The following is a 15,028-nucleotide window of genomic DNA, read 5'->3' on the forward strand; positions in this document are numbered from 1 at the left end:
TCTAGACATTTTCGTGTCATTCAAAACGTGTCCCCGATGAAATATATTTCCAAAGTTTGCAAGTGGCCGCTGAGATCCAATTATCTAGTTTGATAGTTACTGAAAAAAGGCACCCGGAAACATTTATTATGTCAGAACTCAAAGAAGCAAAAAAAACTGAGCGTACTTAATTCAACAGAGCAACCGAATTCAAAGACGTTTAAGGTATCTGCATTGGTTTTGGCGAAAAACAATTTCAGGAGAATTCAGGAATGAATTTAAAAGTTTAAAAACTCAGAATAAAATAGAAAACGGAAAATTTAGGAATTTAGAAAAGCTGAAGACGTTTGTGATGAATTTTTGAGATTACATGTTACGGTTGGAATAAACAATTTAAATGATTGGCACACATGCTGCGACATAAAAATATGAAAGTTTGGAGGTATTCGCTTCATACCGCAGTAATACAAACTTCAATAGTATTTAAAAAGAAATACTTTAAAACTTACTAAACCAAGTTCTATTACTCATTCTCATAATCAAACATAAAGGGTGATCCTTAACACACATATATATGCACAGAAATTTCAGAGTTCGCAGGTATCTGCTGCGATTCAATGTATCTGCGCAATAAATTTTGAAGACAGCAATTTAAAATCTATCCATAAATGAGCAACTGAAGACTTCTGTGATGAGTGTTTACTTCATATATATGTTACAGTTAGTTTTAAAAAGTAAAATGAGTGGCACAGTATATCAATTTTATAATTCGCAGATTTTTGCTGTATTTCAATAATCCAAATCTATAGTATTATAGAGAAAAGTTGGCAAAAGTCATGATGTTACGTTGAAATGACATAGCGAACATTGTATTCAGAAATTCTGTATGTTCCCATGGATGTTAGCAGGCATTATATTTTTGATCGCATCCAAAACTGAGCAACTGTAGACTTAGCGTAATGAATCTTTTCACTAATAATTCCACATTTGTAGTTTGCAAAGTGAGAATACTCAACATACATGTCATTTCATAAGTATTGTTGTCAAAATTTGTGTTTGCCTACTGCATTCCAAAGATTCGACTTTTCATATGATCAGCAAACAAAGCATTCAAAGACTTTTTGGAATAAGTTTCAAAATTTGTTACTCGACAGACCAGGTGGAAAAAGAATAACTACACGTATATCAAGACCAGAAACTGTTTTGAGAATCTGATGTACAAAATGTGAGATTGATGATAATAGCTGAAAACCTCTTGAATCACGTTACCACAATCAGCATGAAGAAATAGTAGAAAATCATAGGACACATATTAGGCAATTAATTAATGATATGTATCGATCCTCTGCAAACCGATGGAGTGAAAACAAGGATCGGAGAGGACAGAGTCAAACTGAATATGAAGCAAAATATGGGAAACATGAGAAATAAATTAGAAAACATTTATTCAATTAAAGTTTACAACATCATTCTAACAGTTCTGTGTGTTTTTGTTGTATTTATTCATATATATAATCTGACGCCTTCATATATATAACCTAGCCTACTGACGATATATTTACACTGGACAATATTTCTCGCACTCTGATTTAATTGAAAAATTATTTTAGTTAACGCTTATTTCCAGTCGAACAAAATAATGAAATCTTGAAAAGTTTTCGTTGACATATGCATCGCGCATTTTTTATATCCGTTTTCGCACACATATCACAGACTACATTTACGCGGCCGCTTTGATACTGATTTAGTATATCACAAAATTTAACGAAATAAATAGTAATATGCACTTCGTTAGATGACGAAAATTATTTTTAGTTATGCCGCACGCACGTCATAACATCATAACCCCAAACGTCAACATGACGTGAAACTTCGGCTGGTGACTTTCGAGCTCTCGGCATGTGACGTCAGTCTGCGACACCGCCGCGAAGTTAGACCAAGGGGCATGAGGCCTTTGATGGTATTATATACAGACATGTCAAATTTCTAAATGTGTTAGTAACTTTTGCATAATCTTGAGCCTGTGCAAAGTTTTTTCTCAGCAATTACGCTACTGATCGTATTAGTTTCGGGCTCATTCGTAAGAGATTTTGAAATTTAGTCTCCAAACTAATTTTCGCTCAACAAAACATCTCTTGAGCTCCGCAATTCTAGAAAATGACATGCCAGTTTTACCCCCACCACCGCGAATCGTTTTATTCAGAGAAAAGATAGTCTCGGCGAGAGCCTCAGGCCAGCAGACGACAGGGCTGTCAATGTACTTGTCCCGAGACTCTACCGAGTCTCTTGATAAATAGATTAATTAACTTCATCTTTCATTTTCGTTTCATTTTGACAAGAGTGATTCGAAGGAAAATTATTTTCTCGGGAATTACTGTTCCTTAATATAAACACATGCATTAACTTCGTTTTTGATTTGTTTTCGAATGAGCAATTTGAATAAAAAGTGATGGGCCGGACAAGTACGTTTAAGACGTATTTGAACATAATTTGTACCGATCCAATCGAAGTTGAATGTTGTGAATAATACCAGGGGATCCTGAAAGTCGGAGGGGAATCGATTCTTTAAAGTGTGTACCTTGTTGAAGTAACGAATGACTTTCATGTGAATTTTTAATGATTTTATTTCCATTAATTTTTTAGTAATTTTGATAAAACGTTGTGAGCCCGACAAGGATTCTCAACGCTCATTTGTCGCCGGAGATTATATTTCGAATAACTGATAAATACTTGACCTCGAATTGATATAATACATTTTAGTACTGCACGTAACTTCCGTTATGACTTTTTTTTCATTAACTTTTTTCGTGAAAATAACACCGGCACACAAAAAAGAAAAAGTGGTAAGTACCTAGAACCGGACCCATCAACCTCTACGTATTTTGGCCCGCTGAATCCGAATCTGGGGTGAGATTGGCCAATATACCTCCAAAATTTTGAGTAAATTCAAAAAAAACCGCAAAAATAGCGGAAAATCGCTGTTAACAGTATAATAAAAGTTCTCTTCGCCTCAGGTGGGGGTGTTTTTAAGTATTTTGACGCGCTGAATCTGAATCACGGATTAGATTGACTGATACACCCCCAAAATTTTGAGTAAATTCCAAAAAACTGCTATAATTGCAGAAAATTGCTGTTTAAACCATGATAAAACTTGTCTTCGACCTTAATCGGGGTATTTTTTTTATGTAATTCGATGCGCTGAATCTGAATCTGGAGTCAGATCGGCTGATTTATCCGCAAAATTTTGAGTAACTGCAAAAATCTCTAAAAATGGGTCCAAATCGCTAACATGGATAGAAGAAGAGTTTTATTTATTGATCTAGATCGAGTACGCTCTTTTTGTATTTTGATGCGCTGAAACCGAAACCGGGCGTCTATTTAACTCGTACGTCTCCAAAATTTGGTTCGATGGAAAAAACCGGCTAAAATTGTTCTTTACAAATTTCAAGCAGCTCAATCCGATTCCGGTAGCTAGTAGTCCCGATCATGCGTACTTCCATCGAAGATCGTGAAAAATAACAAAAAAATAGCAAAAAAAAACGTCAAAAAATAGTTTTTTTAATGTTTTGCATATGCATGATTCATCTTAAACTGTACACAAATAAAAAGATCTATGTATTTTGTATGCAATAAACTAGAAAGTGGGGAAAATTGTATAAAAAACTTGAATATAAAACTATCGCAGGCATGATTGTTCTTTCAATTCTGCTTTATTGATTTTTTTTAAATTTTTCACAATAATATGAGAAGAAAAAAATCTTCATCTATCTTAAACCGTCCTTCTCTTGTAACGGATCCTTTTCTCTACGAACAACCTATGGAGTCGGTTTCTCTTTCTCTTTCTATCTTCTCTTCCTCTTTCTCTCTTTAGCGTCCAGCAAAAATCTGCCATCATATTGATATTCCACCTTCCCTGATACCGATTCTCCATTTCGCTGATGTCTTGATGAAATCTTTCTCCTTGTTCTTCACTTAGATCTCCAAGGTTTTCAGGAAAGTAGTCGAGGTGGGAGTGTAGAAAGTGCAGTTTGAGATTCATCAAGCAACCCAAGTTTCTATAATTTTCCAACAACTCTTCAACTAAATCCTGGTAAGTCTCACTTTTCTCATTTCCCAGAAAGTTCCGAGAAACATTTTTGAAACTTTTCCATGCTGCCTTTTCAGTATCGTTCATTTTTTTAATGAAATTTTCGTCTCCAAATAAACTACGAATTTGTGGTCCATCAAATATACCCTCCTTTAATTTCGCATTACTCATCGCGGGAAACTTTTCTCCCAAATACCGAAAACAATCGCCATCTTTGTCCAGAGCTTTGACATACTGCTTTATAAGACCAAGCTTAATGTGGAGTGGTGCTTTCGAAGGATCGATCAATGATGTTCGTATGACGTTGTTACGGCCTAGATCGAAGTTTGTTCTTGTTGGCCCCCCTTTCTGAACATAGTGTTTTTTTCTGTCTCTACTGTCCCATAAACATAAAAAGCAGGGATTTTTTGTGAACCCCGATTGTAGACCTAAAAGTATTGTTGCAATTTTGAGATCACCACAAATTTGCCATTGATGTTCCAAATACTTTATTTTCTCCAATACCAATTGTAAATTTTCGTAATTTTCTAAACAAACCCACTGCATAGGTCGTTCGTAGAAAAAAGAATCCGTTACAAGAGAAGGACGGTTTAAGATAGATGAAGATCTGTTTCTTCTCATATTATTGTGGAAAGTGAAAAAAAAATTAATTAAGTAGAATTGAAAGAACAATCATGACTGCGATAGTTTTGTATTCAAGTTTTTTATACAATTTTCCCCACTTTCTAGTTTATTGCATACAAAATACATAGATCTTTTTATTTGTGTACAGTTTAAGATGAATCATGCATATGTAAAACATTAAAAAAACTATTTTTTGACGTTTTTTTTGCTATTTTTTTGTTATTTTTCACGATCTTCGATGGAAGTACGCATGATCGGGACTACTAGCTACCGGAATCGGATTGAGCTGCTTGAAATTTGTAAAGAACAATTTTAGCTGGTTTTTTCCATCGAACCAAATTTTGGAGACGTACGAGTTAAACAGACGCCCAGTTTCGGTTTCAGCGCATCAAAATACAAAAAGAGCGTACTCGATCTAGATCAATAAAACTCTTCTTCTATCCATGCTAGCGATTTTGACCCATTTTTAGAGATTTTTGCAGTTACTCAAAATTTTGCGGGTATATCAGCCGATCTGACTCCAGATTCAGATTCAGCGCATCAATTTACATAAAAAAACACCCCCGAATAAGGTCGAAGACAACTTTTATCATGCTTTAAACAGCAATTTTCCGTCATTTTTGCGGTTTTTTGAAATTTACTAAAAACTTTGGAGATGTATCAGTCAATCTAACCTTCGATTCAGATTCAGCGTATCAAATTACATGAAAAACAGCTCCGCGTAAGGTCGAAGACAACTTTTATTATGCTCTTAACAGCGATTTTCCGCAATTTTTGCGGTTTTTTGGAATTTACTCAAAATTTTGGGGGTGTATCAGTCAATCTAATCCGTGATTCAGATTCAGCGCGTCAAAATACATAAAAACACCCCCACCTGAGGCGAAGAGAACTTTTATTATACTGTTAACAGCGATTTTCCGCTATTTTTGCGGTTTTTTTGAATTTACTCAAAATTTTGGAGGTATATTGGCCAATCTCACCCCAGATTCGGATTCAGCGGGCCAAAATACGTAGAGGTTGATGGGTCCGGTTCTAGGTACTTACCACTTTTTCTTTTTTGTGTGCCAGTGTAATTATCATGAATTTCATTAAAGTTTCCAATTTGTTCGATAAATATTCCAAATTATCAATAAAAACTTGGCCTCCAATTGATATCATACATTTTTATACTGCATGTAACTTGGATAGTACATTTTTCAATTTGTTCAATATTGATATCACCAATTGATATCATACATTTTTATACTGCATGTAACTTGGATAGTACATTTTTCAATTTGTTCAATATTTATGATTTTTTTTGAAAATTTTTTATTTCGCTTTACAGAATTTTTTTCGATTGTTTTTTATTTTTGTTGAATCTTTTTGAATTTTTCAATTTTCGTTTATTATTTCTATAGAATTTTTTTCCTGGTTCTGAATCTTTTTTCTACGTCATCCTGAAACAGGAGACCATCAATGTACTTGTCCCAACCTTTTTTTCCGTAGGGGTTCTTCTTATCGTATTCTAAAAGCTAAATCAATTGACAAAAAATTTCATCTAACAATAAGAGATAAGAAGAGTATTTCTGATTCATGTCTCTGTTTGTGCAATGAAAGTACAAAAAAGGTTTTTAGCGGTACCAACGAATGAAAATGGTGAACCAAGGTTCACTAGTAAAATTGTATTATCTCGAGAAATACCCGACTGAGATGAAGAATACTTTCAGATTGGTGTTTCCATGGGTCGATTTACCATAAGAAGTAAGTACTCAGTAGTACAAGCGGGTACAAACGACTGGAAACCGAGTCCTTTTCGTAAAAGTCTGATATCTCGTTGAATACTCTGAATAATTGAAAAATTCAGTTTCGACCATATTTATTGTAAAATCTCATCGGGAAATTATCCTCAATAAATTATTCATTATTTTCCTTGACTCTCCGGCGTACTTATTATTTTTGCCATCTACACCAGAGTCCTTGCAAAAACACATATCTTATGGGCATAATAAAAGATGTCAGCTTTCTTCGACTGAACTTCACTAGTAGTAACACACCGAAGCGTTTATTGCAAAAAAATATTTAGCATTGAAAATGGTGTGATGCCCGACTTCTGCACAATTGCTAGAATTCTTTGCTTAAAAGAAATCAATGACTCAGCATGGAACAGTGTCATTTCAGAACTATTATTGAATTCTGGAGATGTTGATACATGCTTCTCAAGATTGTAACCAAAAGTGGAATAACCATGATTTTTTTCGGTGCAAAAATAAATTTACATTGTGCTCTAATTTTTCACTTTTTCCTGCAAGAGTGTTAGTTCTAGAAGAATTGTGAATTACACCACCTACAAAATATCAAAACAGTTACAAAGAACTAGAAACACAACCAGAAACAGTTAGTAGAACTATCAAACAAGGGAATTAATGAAAGAAAAGTAAAAACCTTGTTTGTTTCTGCCATCGGAAGGTTCCAAAATTGTTACGTCAATTCTGGCAGGTCCAAGAGTACCAGTTCGATTTTTGGAGACTCTGGTGAGCTTTCGGGTTGTTGAAGTTAGGATTGAAGAGGTTTCACGATTCGTAGCCATCACTGGTACCGAAAATGTTGTCGAAACTGCAGGCACGTTAATACGGGGTGCCAGATTCGTAACATTAACAGAGGGTAATATTGTTATTTCCGATAACAAAGGATCTGTATTCATTCCTGTAACGGCTTTCTCTGCAGAGGTAGTGATTTTTGTGAAAGTTTGAAGATTATAGTTCCGCGAGATTGGAAGAGTCGTTATTTTGCCTGCATTATAGCGATGATGCCGTTGTGGTAACGATGGCGCTCGTGTAGTAGAACTCGTTATATTATTTACAACGTTCATATCGATGACTTTATCATGCACACTGTTCGTCAGGACAGTCACATTTTTTTTATTGTTATGAATTTTATTTTGTTTCGTCGATTTTTCGTCGTCCATGCCCAATCGATTTATTTCCTTAGACTTTTGTCTACGAAGATTCTGCCGAGATCTCAATGGTCGTAAAGTTTCCGTTGTGTGTGATGCCGGAAAAATCGTAAATTTGCCGGGTGTCAAAAAATCGAAGCTTATTGGAGGTGTCATCGTTGTGGAAGTGTTTGGTACGACGCTCGAGTATTTCAGAGAGGGCATCATCGTAAACGGTGAAATTTTCCCGTGCTTGTTGTGATGACGGCTCGTATGATTTTTTTGATGGTCTAAGTTAATAGCATGGTTTTTAATTTTGTCATCTTTATTTATGTGTTGATAAATGCTATGTCTGTTAGTTTTTTTTCCCTCCACCTCCTCTGTCTCTTCCTTTTCTTCCACTACTCCATTTTGATTTATCAGCTGAGGTTTTTTTACTATCAAATGACGCCGAATTTCTTTCAACGTCTCCAATTGTATCCTCATCTCTTTTATTTGTTGTTCAACCTCACGCCTAGAGATGCGCCACTCGGTTGGGTCATAATATACTAATTTCGTACAGTTTACTCCTCCACCCTTCGGCAACAGCAAACATCGTGGTACTCCAGCTGGAGTTTTCATATCAGGCTCCGGCAATTTCCGCCCCTGTTGTGATATTTTTAAATCATGCAATTCTTCTTCGATACTTTCCATTATTTTTGTAACGTGCTCAATTGTATCCTTCTTCGTGACACTTCGACACACCCGACGATGACGTCTTATCAAATCCTTGATGTCTAATATACCTGACACGAAATTCTCCAGCGTTGTATCGAATGTTTTTCTGCTGCAATGCCATATTTCTTCATGGTCATTTTCTTCCTCTCCCAACAAACTACCACTCATTTTCATTGATGCCAAGTTTTCATCATCCCCCAACATTCTAAGCTTATTTCCCGACTTCATCATGTGATAGTTCGATTCTTCACTTGGTGACCCTCTTTTACCTATGTTACAAAAGAAAAGATCATGATTAGTATAATGACAACGCATCTCTGGAATTCTATTTTGTCAATTTTTATTTTGAAGTTTCCGTTATTCATGAATCGTGAGGTTTATTGAGAATATGCGAAGTATAACGGCCAAAGGACATGGAATGTTCTCGAACCTCCGTGAAACGTATCGAAGGAGACGTTTCGAGAAGGTTCTAAAACCACAACACGACGCATATAAATAGAAGTGTCGAGAATACAAACAGTTCAGTTTCAGTTCGGTTATTGTGTATCTTTGTCACGCTTGTACTATGTCGATATCCCCAAAAATGTACACTCTCGTAATAAAATCATCGATGTATCATAATTAATAACTCAAAAGGTTATGGGCCCAGAAATTGTTATGCGTTTTGACAAGTAACAAGTTGAAAACGAGTAAGACTTGTCAGTTTTCTGGAGCGTGGCATGTGACCGGAATAAATTTCGAACGGGAAAACCGTTGCATTCTATCGATTCGTCAATCTGAACAATTGGAATGGCTGCTTCGTTCAAAATAGACCCATTATCGGGAGAAAACTACGATACATGGAAGATCCATATGAAGGCAATTCTTAAAAAGAATGGTCGATGGGGCTATGTTTCCGGCTCAGTGTCAAAGCCGGAACCAGAACTCGCCGCGGCGGTTACTACATGGTTGAAGGAAGACGGAAAAGCAGAATCCGATATCCTACTAGCGGTCAGCCCCAGCAAGTTGAGAGCTTTCGATAGATTGGAGTCATCGAAGGAAATCTGGGAGAAGCTAAAGGCAACGTACGAATCGCAAGATCCGGCGCGAAAAGCGTCATTATTAAAAAAATGCGTGTTGATGCGCATACGAGAGGAAGATGATCTTAAAAAAATACGTCGCCGAATTTTCTAATATTGTAAAGAAAATTAAAGAAGTAGGACTCATAATACCCGAAGAAATGTTAGTTATGTTATTGATTTGCAGTTTACCAGAATCCTTCGAGATGTTTAAAGAGACCATGGAGTCTCGTGACGATCTGCCTTCGTTGGAGCTATTAAAAGTAAAATTATTTGAACGACATGAAGGAAAATCCGTTGAAGCTAGCTGTATTTAAGGAGCAATGTTTTCGAAGAAGTCTAATAACTACGACAAACCAAAACATAATTTGAGAGCCGAAAAAGATGAAAAAGGACAAGCAAATAGAAGAGAAATATAATGTAATCGATGTGGTCGAATAGGACATATTCGGCGCAACTGCCATGCTCGACTCTCGTCAAAACTAAAACAAAGCGCCAGACAGCTCGAGAATTCTAACACCGAGCCGGCTTCTTCGAAATATGTGGGTGGTTCGACGATGCTATTATCTGACGAAAAGATAATGTATAGCCGAGCTAACGGCGGTGAGTAGTGTATTGACAGTGGAAGCACTAATCACATGTGCAACGACAGGAGTATGTTTGAAAGCTTCAAACAAGTCGATACAGAATTAACTTTAGCGAATAATGAGAGCACGAGAATTACAGGAACAGGAAATGTTCGGCTGGTAGTGGATACCGGTAAAAGTGAGCGTGAAATAAATTTCGAAAACGCATTTTTCGTATCAGACTTACGCACCAATTTATTATCAGTGGCAAAGGCCACAGATCACGGATACAAGGTCACGTTTACTAAATCAGAAGCCGTAGTGGCTGATGGAAAAAACAAAGTAATTTTACGCGCAAATCGCAGAGAAAACCTGTATTATGTGTGCAAAGTTGAAAACTGCACTAACCACGTGGAACCCAAAAACACAGAGAAAACAAACATCGACTTCTGGCACGCGAAAATGGGACATTTAAATGAACGTGAGTTAAAGGCAATGGCCAAGAGCGGGTTAAGCTTGAGAAACAACAAAAATTTATCGGAATGCGAAGTATGTGTGCGTGAAAAACAGACCAGATTACCGTTTGCAAAAGGTGTAGGAAAACGTACACAGGATTTGCTTGAAATCGTACACACGGATGTGTGTAGTCCAATGCGACATTCGTCTTGTTCAGGCATGAGATATTTTGTGACTTTCATGGACGATAAATCGAGGTGGTGTGAAGTTTTCTTTTTGAAGAGTAAGGCCAATGTGTTGGAAACATTTGGATGTGCCCGTACATCGCACTCATTAAAACAAATTAAGCACACTCAGCGCAAACGCAGCAATGGTGAAATATTGATGCTGCTGAACGAGCGCATCGACCCTCGATGTCAACATCGAAACTTCCAGAAGGAAATCTAGGTTATATTCGCACGAGAAGGGGAAAACCCCCAAATCTATAAAATTATCGACTAACCCAAAATTCGACAGTCTTTGACGAGAATTGTAACGATTGGTCTCGAGGCCATAAAACCTCGAATTTGTAACTTGTTAAATAAACTTATTGTTAACTTGTTGTAAAAGTATCGAGTTGGAGTTCAGCTCTTTTGGCCTAAATCCCTTAAATACTCGTCCTTGATAACTCATCCCTTCGGACTTCCGTTTCCGGTGACAGTGGGGAAACAGTGGAGAAAAGTAAGGTGTGGGAAATAAAGGGAAAGAGGGCAAAGAAACAGTGTGGGGAAAAAAAGTGAGGGTGGAAAAGTGGGGAAGAGCGGTGGTAAGAGTGTGGAGGGCAAAAGAGCGAATGCGGAAGGTGGGGAAACAGGGAAAAAACCAAAGATAAAAAGGGGACGAAAAGATAGAGGTTAGAGTGGTATAGAGTGAAGTAGGTAGAGAGTGAGGTGTGAGAAGTCGGGAGAAAGAGAGCGACATGCGGAGAACGGCAAAAGTAGGTAAGCAGAGCAGGTAGGTAAGGTAGAAGCGGGATAGGTAAGGTAGGAAAGAAAGGATAAAGAGGGAAATAGAGCAGGAGTGTGGAGATAGTGGAGATTAGGGAAATGAGTGAACAGAGTAAGAAAGGAATGGAGGGACAGAGTAAGAAAGGTGAGAGGGGAAGAAGGAGGGGAGGCGGAGGTGTTTAAAAGAAGCAAAAAAGTGGTAAGGTCGCCGGAGAGAGGGGAAGGAGAGGCGGACGAGATAGTAAGAAGGGTGGGGGAGATGATCAAGGAGTTATTGAAGCAGGAGTTAAGGCAAGAGTGTGGGAGAATAGAGAGTAAGGTGGACAGGTGGGCGGAAGAGGTGAGAAAGGAGCATGAGGGGATGAAAAGGCAGTGGGGAGAGAAGAGGGAAATGTTCAAAAAGAAAATTGAGGAGTTGGAGCGAAAAGTGACGATACTGGCGATGGAAAGAGGGGAGGGGGGAGAGGGAGGGGAGAGGATTGAGAAAAGAGTGTGCGAGGTAGAAAAAGAGTTGGAGAGGAGAGAGAGGGAGGAAAGGAGAAACAACATAGTAGTGAGAGGGATGAAAATGGCTGAAGGGGTGGAGTGGGAGAGGGAGATCCCTCCATTCATGTTTAAACATGCCTGAACTCTTCTCTCAAAACCATCAACTGTGCGTAGGAGAACATCTCTCGGGATCGCACGGCAGGCAGCTCTTATCCGCTCCTTCATGTTCTCTCGTGTTGTTGGAGCTTGACGGTAGACAGCGTCTTTTAAGTACCCCCACAAAAAGAAATCAGGAGACGTAAGATCTGGTGACCTTGGAGGCCAACTTACAGGACCGTCTCGACCAATCCACCGTTGACCAAATGTTGTATCCAGATGATTTCGAACAACATGAGCCCAGTGAGCGGGTGCACCGTCTTGCTGAAACCACATCTGTTGACGTCTTTCCAAATCCAGATCTTCTAGCAAAAGAGGCAGTTCATTTTGTAGAAAATCAAGGTAACGGACAGAGTTCACATTTCCCTCGAAAAAATGGGGACCTATTAATTGCCCGTTCACAATACCACACCATACGTTCAAACTCCATCGATGCTGGTGATCGATCTGTCTCAACCAATGTGGATTCTGATCACACCAATACCGAAAGTTCCATCGGTTCACTTGACCACGGTTGTTGAAAGTGGATTCATCACTGAACATAACCTATCGAAAAAAGTCCCTGGATCGCTCGATTTGTCTCAACGCCCACCGACAAAACGCCACCCTTCGCAACGGATCTGGATTAGGAGTATCTTGGTGGAATTGTAGTCGGTACGGGTGAAGTTTCGCACCTCTCAATACACGGTGCACTGTCGATTTGGGAAACCCCAGTCGTTCCGAGATCACTTTGGCACTCAAATGAGGATCAATTGTATCATGGCTAAAATAGCCATGTTTCGGGCTTCATGCAATCCACCAAAATTATTGACGTTTGGGAAATGTCGACGGGGGCGGATCATCCGACCTGCCCTCGCTCGCTGCTCAAGGGTTCGGATTGTCTGCCGTGATGGGTGACGACGATCAGGATATTCACGTCGATACAAATTTTCAGCTCGGAAGTAATTGCCCCGACACCTCCCTGAAATAAGGAGCATATCAACGATTTCGTTGGGACTGAAATCAGCCATTGTTGCTAATTTTCAGAATTTTCCTCTAATTTAAGAACTTTTAAAAATTTCGAGAATCAAGAATTTTTCTCTGATTTCAGAACCTTTACAAATTTTCGATTTCGTCTCTTGCTAATGGCTGCGGAGTCAGAAGATAAACGTTTCAATTAATTTTTCATCCTTGGGCGATCACAATGACTTCTAAAATAAAAAATTCTTCTCTGATTTACAACTCAAAAGTAGGCGTAAGTCTCGCTTACGTGAACTTATCTTTAAGCGTAAGCCTCGCTTGCGTGTACTTATCTTTAAGCGTAAGCCTCGCTTACGATTAAAGGTAAGTTCACTTTGTAAGAGATTAAAGAAAACATCATTAGTAGTACTGACGTAGTCTGACTTTGCGTAGTTCTCTTACTTTAGAGTTTTAAATCAGAGAAGAATTTTTTATTTTGGAAGTCATTGTGATCGCCCACGGATGAAAAATTAATTGAAACGTTTATCTTCTGACTCCGCAGCCATTAGCAAGAGACGAAATCGAAAATTTGTAAAGGTTTGGAAATCAGAGAAAAATTCTTGATTCTCAAAATTTTCAAAAGTTCTTAAATTGAAAATTAGCAACAATGGCCGATTTCAGTCCCAACGAAATCGTTGATATGCTCCTTACACGCAAACGCACTTGCACATGGTACGTTAAAGATCTCTTCGAGGTACATCCTGGATACCTCTAAAATAGTTGAAAATGATGTTCTTACTTGAAAAATATGAACTTAATCAAAAAAATTTTTCAACAAAAGTTTTTGGTTTTGCGCTGAAAAATTTTTTGGTGATGAAAAAAAGTTATGTTTCAATTCGAAAAAAACAATGTCGGCCATTCTAATGCCGCCATTTTGAATTTTGGATCCACAAACCAATTTTTATCATACGTCCCCCTTCAACCCCTAAAAGTTTTATTCCACACAATATTTGATCCGAGCAATATTTTCCGAGAAAAGTCAGGTGTAAGATTAAAATGGGACACCCTGTATTATACAATATATAATATAAAATAATATAAATATAATAAAATAAAAAAACTAAATAATACGAATAACATTAAAAAATAAATAATAAAAATAAAATTCTGGTCGACGCCGCTGGATTTTTCGAGGATGTCTAGGGCGATAACTCATGGGTTTTGGAGGACTAAGTTTAGGTACATTCTATCGCGATTTTCGATTTCTAGGTAGACAACCCCATAGTTTTTTATGTCGAGATATATTCTTCCATGGATTTCGATGTCTAGGTATATTCCTCCATGGTTTCTAATGTGCGAGTGTATTTCTCCATAGTTTTTCCATGTCCATGTATCAAGAGACTCGGTAGAGTCTCGGGACAAGTACATTTGACAGCTCTGTCGTCCGCTGGCCCGAGGCTCTCGCCGAGACTATACTTTCTCTGAATAAAACGATTCGCGGTGGTGGGGGTAAAATTGGCATGTGATTTTCTTTAATTGCGAAGCCTATGAGTTATGTACGACTTTGAAAATTGAACTTTCAGCTAATTAAGAAATTCTCTTTCGATTGCGCCCAAAATCAATACGATCGGTGGCATAATTGCTGAGAAAAAACTTTGCACGGGCTCAAGATTATGCAAAAGTTACTAACACATCTATGGATTTACTGTGTCTGTACAGAACACCATCAAAGGCCTCTTGATGCCAGCTATAACCCATTTCTATGGAAGCTCGGGTCCCGGGATTCCGGCTACAGAAATAATGAGTTGTGATTGGTCAGGACACTTGCTGTACCGTTCCAGCGGAATACAGTTTATGAATATATATACAAGACCATCAGTCAGCCGTCAGTTATTGATGTTATAACAAACGGATTTTCGACATTACGAAGTGCGGGGTAACAAAAAAATATTTTTCATCTAATAAAGTGTTAAATATGTATTTATTTTATTAAAAATAGTGGTATGTGGTGTCATACAGTATTACGAAAACCAGACATATAGTGACTTTGACGTGATATA

The 15,028-nt window shown here is 37.8% G+C and overlaps 1 protein-coding gene across 1 annotated transcript in view; it reads right to left on the minus strand.

Annotated features, from left to right (window-relative positions):
* The window catches only part of LOC122418257 (extracellular sulfatase SULF-1 homolog), a 561,276-nt gene that overhangs the window by 259,755 nt on the left and 286,493 nt on the right, over positions 1-15,028 (minus strand). The window contains exon 8 of the mRNA XM_043432385.1: positions 7,115-8,590. Coding sequence (XP_043288320.1) covers positions 7,115-8,590 — 1,476 coding nt within the window. The remainder of the gene's footprint in view (positions 1-7,114; positions 8,591-15,028) is intronic.

This window comes from Venturia canescens, chromosome 11 (genome assembly GCF_019457755.1).
Source record: "Venturia canescens isolate UGA chromosome 11, ASM1945775v1, whole genome shotgun sequence".
Lineage (NCBI taxonomy): Eukaryota > Metazoa > Arthropoda > Insecta > Hymenoptera > Ichneumonidae > Venturia > Venturia canescens.